This window comes from Ixodes scapularis, unplaced genomic scaffold, assembly GCF_016920785.2.
Source record: "Ixodes scapularis isolate PalLabHiFi unplaced genomic scaffold, ASM1692078v2 PGA_scaffold4__175_contigs__length_147842914, whole genome shotgun sequence".
In the NCBI taxonomy this organism is placed as follows: Eukaryota; Metazoa; Arthropoda; class Arachnida; order Ixodida; family Ixodidae; genus Ixodes; species Ixodes scapularis.
The window spans coordinates 36,551,142-36,555,920 of record NW_024609879.1 but is presented as its reverse complement, the minus strand read 5'-3'; the positions used below and the strand labels follow the sequence as shown (position 1 = coordinate 36,555,920).

The 4,779-nt window shown below is 48.4% G+C and overlaps 2 protein-coding genes across 2 annotated transcripts; one reads left to right on the top strand and one right to left on the bottom strand.

Annotated features, from left to right (window-relative positions):
* Positions 1-454: 454 nt before the first annotated feature.
* Positions 455-2,282, bottom strand: LOC121837672. Its single transcript, XM_042293391.1, has 2 exons — positions 1,441-2,282; positions 455-920 (listed from the first exon to the last, which is right to left on the bottom strand). The coding sequence occupies exons 1-2, from the start codon at positions 2,271-2,273 to the stop codon at positions 614-616; spliced, it is 1,140 nt and encodes a 379-aa protein (XP_042149325.1). The 5' UTR covers positions 2,274-2,282; the 3' UTR covers positions 455-613.
* Positions 2,283-3,382: 1,100 nt separating this feature from the next.
* LOC120848300 lies at positions 3,383-4,381 on the top strand. The gene has a single exon (XM_040220273.1). It carries the CDS (start codon positions 3,383-3,385, stop codon positions 4,379-4,381), a length of 999 nt encoding a protein of 332 aa, XP_040076207.1.
* The last annotated feature ends 398 nt before the right edge of the window (positions 4,382-4,779 follow it).

Sequence of the window (4,779 nt, the reverse complement as noted above, 5' to 3'; positions counted from 1 at the left end):
ATTATAAACGGCCCACTCTGGCAAGCTCTTGGAGAAGGCCCAGCTTAGAGCATGTGACATCCAACGCAATCGTGACGTAGGTCGTCTCAGGACAAGCAAAGCTACGGCGAGGCTGACGTCGAAAGGATGGCCTAGTCGTTCCAGCCACCGAAGCGGCTGCTTTTGTACGAATTTTGAGTGACGGGTTATCTTCTGTAATATTGTAGGGGGACAATAGCGACTTCTGCGACACACAAAAGGCATTCTCGGGAAGAGGGGAGTTCCTCCTGCCCCTCTTCTCTCGTCGTGGCCGGAGGCGAGACAACCTCCGTCACTAGCTGTCAAGGTTTCTAGACGGGCATTACAAGCGAGGCGTTAGCGACATCCACCAGGTGCTCTTTTCTTATCGTTTAATTCGTTTTAAATTTTCTTTTCGAGACTTATTTAACAAGATATTGGTATGTTCGATGTGATACTGCTCCTTTGAACACATATAGACCAGAAAATGAGCGCCGAAATTTCGTTTTAGTATCCCTTTAAAAGCAAATTGGGTCAAGGAAGAACAAAAACTGAAATGCACAGATAGTCAAAGGCAAGCTAGTAACAAAATACAGGGAAACAGAGTACACTAGACTTAGTAGTCAATGTTCTTATACAGAAGGGAAGCATACATGTTATCAGTTACAACGAATGCGACACATTTCTGGCTGACACAGTGAACACCTACAATTCTGTAATGATCCTGGGCTTTAAGCACCTGCATGTGAGCAAATTTAGGAGTGAACTTTAAGAGGCTTGCTTCTACATTTTGCAAGAAGAAATACACACTTTTGTCGCAGACACAGCTTGAGACGCACACATTACAGATAGCAAGTACAGAGTGAATTATACCAAATGTATGGTCTTTAAGATAAACAATGGAGTTTATCCGAGTGGTCTTGTTTAAAGGGGCGGTGCAACGATTTTATGATTAAAATAATTTGCATCTCGTCATTTTTACGTTGTTTATCGTGTCCCGGAGAATAGAGAAAACACTTCCTTCATTAAAAATGTCGCGATTCCGCTGCTTAATCGCAAAGCAAAGGTCGAGCTTTTTCCCCGCCTGCAGCCCCAAGTGGCAGCCGAAGGAACTACGGCGGAAAGATTACGTGACCTCGCTCGGCTCTAAGCCGCAGCATAGCGCCCGCTAATGCACGCAGAGAGAGTGAGGGGAAGCGTCCTCCGAGATAGCACAAGGGAAGCTACACGGCACTCCGAATGACGTCACTGGGAGTGCGACCAGGTGTGACCCTGAAGGCTGGGAGTGAGTTGAGGGGTTCCGAAATACCAATCTTTATCTTTTTTTTTACGCAAAAACTAGGACACGCAGGCGAAATCGGTCTTCTGTTCTTTACTTCAGAAGTGTCTGGGGGCAACTTCCAGAAATCTTTGACCGAAGTCCGAAAATCATTGCACCGCCCCTTTAAGCAATGGGCAATATACTTCGTTCCATTGACAAACACTTTCTTGTACTTTGTGACCGCAGATGTAGATATGCTCATGTTGTGGATCGAGTCAACCTCTACGGATGTCAGTGTCCGTGACCCGGTGCCGATGGCGATTGCGTTGGCATGTTCCTCGACATTGAAGATTCTCCGATACCCCCTAGTCAAGTTCTCAAAGTACAGTTGTACCTTTGGTCTGCCGATGAAAGAGCGCTGAGAGTTAGCTAAGGTAGGCAAGAACTGTGACAGTAATGGTTTTCGACAGATTTGTTGGGGCACATACTGAGTTCCGTGAAAACTCTTCTTTATGACTCCATTTATATTTTCGAACGGAAAGGCTGAAAAGCCCCACAATGGCCCCCACTGACGTACAGAGTCACAAAGGTGTACAATCAAATGCAGGTTAAAAGTCATTTGTGCACACCCATACAGGTCTTGATACTCCCTCATGAAGACTGCGATTTCGGCTTCAATAGCACCAAGCCTGTCAAGGGCTGCCACATCGGCCAGTAGTGCATGCATAATGGCACTGAACCTACACCAATTTTTTAAATATGGTTTAGGGAGCACCCCATTCAGGACAAATGGCGAGTAGTAGAGCAGCCATGCCCTCCATTCTGTCGCCTTCCAGAATTTTCGCTGACACAGCGAGCGTGGAAGGCGCGAGAACTCGTACGGCGGGGTGATGTTCTTCAGACGAGCATTGATCATTGTCAGCTTTTTTCCCAAGTGAAAGCTTCGACGTGCGTGTGAACGTTTAAACCAGAGGTTTGTAGTTGCTTTCACTACACCTAGGCAGACCGCATGCATGTAGTCGACCACAGTTAGAGATGTAAAATTTCCGGAAATTTTGAAGGCCGGAAAAAAACGACGAAAAAAACAAGTTTTTTTCCGGAAATTTTGGAAAGATTCGAAAAATATTCTCAACAGCTATAATTCAGTAATGATTCGAAATATATCGACAGAGGTCAAGAACCGCAAGATATTTCCGCCAGTTTTACGGTGAACTATTATATTATATCACATTTTTTAACGTTTACGACAACTTTTGTCAATTTAGCTGAGCTTTGACTACTCATCTGGCAACAACCGATAGCACCTACGCAGTTCTTCGTTCCCGCCGGTGCCGTTCGCGCTCTCGACGGGCAGTCGGAGGAGCCATATCACTTTAGCTTTTCCAGCCCCTTAGTGAAAGTTCTGAGCATCTTACTCTGGTGTGGACACTTGCGGTGGACCGTGGAGCTGTCAAAACTGTGTGCTGTGCGCCGTGGAGAGGTCAGCCAGGGCAGCTATAACGCTTTAGCTTGAACAGCGCCGTTTCCGAAACCTCGCGCGCATCGTTCTCGGGTATGGACTTTCGCCGTGGATCCGTGAAAACTGTGCGCTGTTCGCTATGGTGAGGCCGCGCTCCAACGTTTGGAGGAACTTTGACGTGCTAAACAGTGGTAAGGGGCCAGCGGTGTGCAGATTTTGCTGTGCCAAATACGAATTTCCCAACGCAACTCGCTTGCGGCAGCACATCGAAAGGTGCTCGAAGTGCCCCCCGGACATCAGGTCTGCAGCATCGGACGACCCGACAGGATCAGAGTCTGGGGCATGTCGGTCCAGGAGCCCATCTGTGGAAGTTTTACGGTCAGAGCGCGCACCTGTGGAAAATGAAAGCACAAGCTTTCAAAATGAGGCCGACAGGTATGTCAAGCAGCGAACTTCTATAGAAGCGTTCGTTGACAGAATGACGCAAGGGTGTCAAAGCAAGCTTGATGAGGCGCTGGCTCAAGCGATATATGCCAGTGGAACGCCTTTATCAGTTACGGAAAACATACTGGCGAGAAGCGTTCAAGCTCCTCAGGCCCGCATTCGTGCCGCCTTCCAGGCATTCTTTAGGTGGACGACTCTTGGAGGCCGACAATGCCCGAGTGATGACGCAGGTGGAAGAGAAAGTCAACGCCGCTCTGTGTGTCACTGTACTCACGGACAGCTGGACCAATGTACGGGGCGAGAGCATCTTGAACTTTGTGTTGGCTACACCGAAGCCTATTTTCTACAGCGCCGTGGAGACGGAAGATCACAGGCACACAGGAGACTACATCGCGGGAGAGATTGTGAAGGTTGTGGAGAAAATTGAAACCGACAAGGTTTTCGCTCTTGTTACCGACAATGCAAGCAACATGAAGGCCGCGTGGACAATCGTCAGTCTGCGCTACCCTAGCATCACTACTCTTGGATGCTGTGCTCATGGACTAAACTTGTTGCTGTCGGACATGCTCAAACTGGTGACATTGCAAGAAGTTTGCAAGAGGTCCAAGACTGTAATCAAGTATGTCAGAAACTCTCACGTGGTTGCGGCTCACTTTGCTAAGAGGCAAGAAGAGTGCTATGCTGGAAACCAGACCACATTAAAACTGCCAGCTGAAACTCGCTGGGCGGGCATTTTGATGTCACTAGAAGGCTTACTGAAGAACAAAGAAGCTTTACAGAAAACTGTGATCGCTGCGGAGCTTCAAGTGAGCAGCGAAATAAGATCAACGATATTAGATGAAGACTACTTTTGGCGAGATGTGCAAAGCACCTTCCACGTGTTGCAGCCAGTTGCCCGTGCTATTTCCGAGGCTGAGTCAGACACTGCTGTCCTCTCAGACGTCCATGAGATCCTGTTCAAAGTAACAAGACAAGTCGAAGAGGCCCTTCCAAACTCTGCCTTGACAACGGGTGGAAAGGAAAGAGTAGCAGAAATCCTGCGAGAGCGACGCAACTTTATTTGCCGTCCAGCACATGCTGCCGCAAATTTGCTCGACCCGAAGTTCAAAGGGCGGTGCTTAAGTTACGAAGAGGTATGCCACGCAATGGACTACATCACAGAGACAGCAGAAAGGATGTGTCTCGATGTGGGAAAAGTGTTGTCAAATCTCGCCGAATAATGGGTCCAGTCTGGTGCTTGGTCGAGGAAGGCATTGGAGGACTCGGCGAAGCATATTCCACCGTCCACGTGGTGGCAAGGGCTGTGTGCCTCTGAACCCCTGGCACCAATTGCTTGTCGCCTTCTCCAAGTCCCGCCCTCCTCCGCTGCGTGCGAACGAGAGTGGTCGAAGTTCAGCGGTGTCCACACCAAAAGTAGGAACCGACTCAAAGGACACAGAGTGCAGAAGTTGGTGTTTGTTCGCTCCAATCTCGAGCTCAGGAGCCCTGATCTGAAATACCACGACGGAGATGACTCAAGCGTGGAGTCAGAGTAGCCCTAACTAACTCACTGCTTTAGAACATCCGTCTTAATTTACAAAAGATATCTAGTCAACGCGTGCATATCTACCTCATCCAA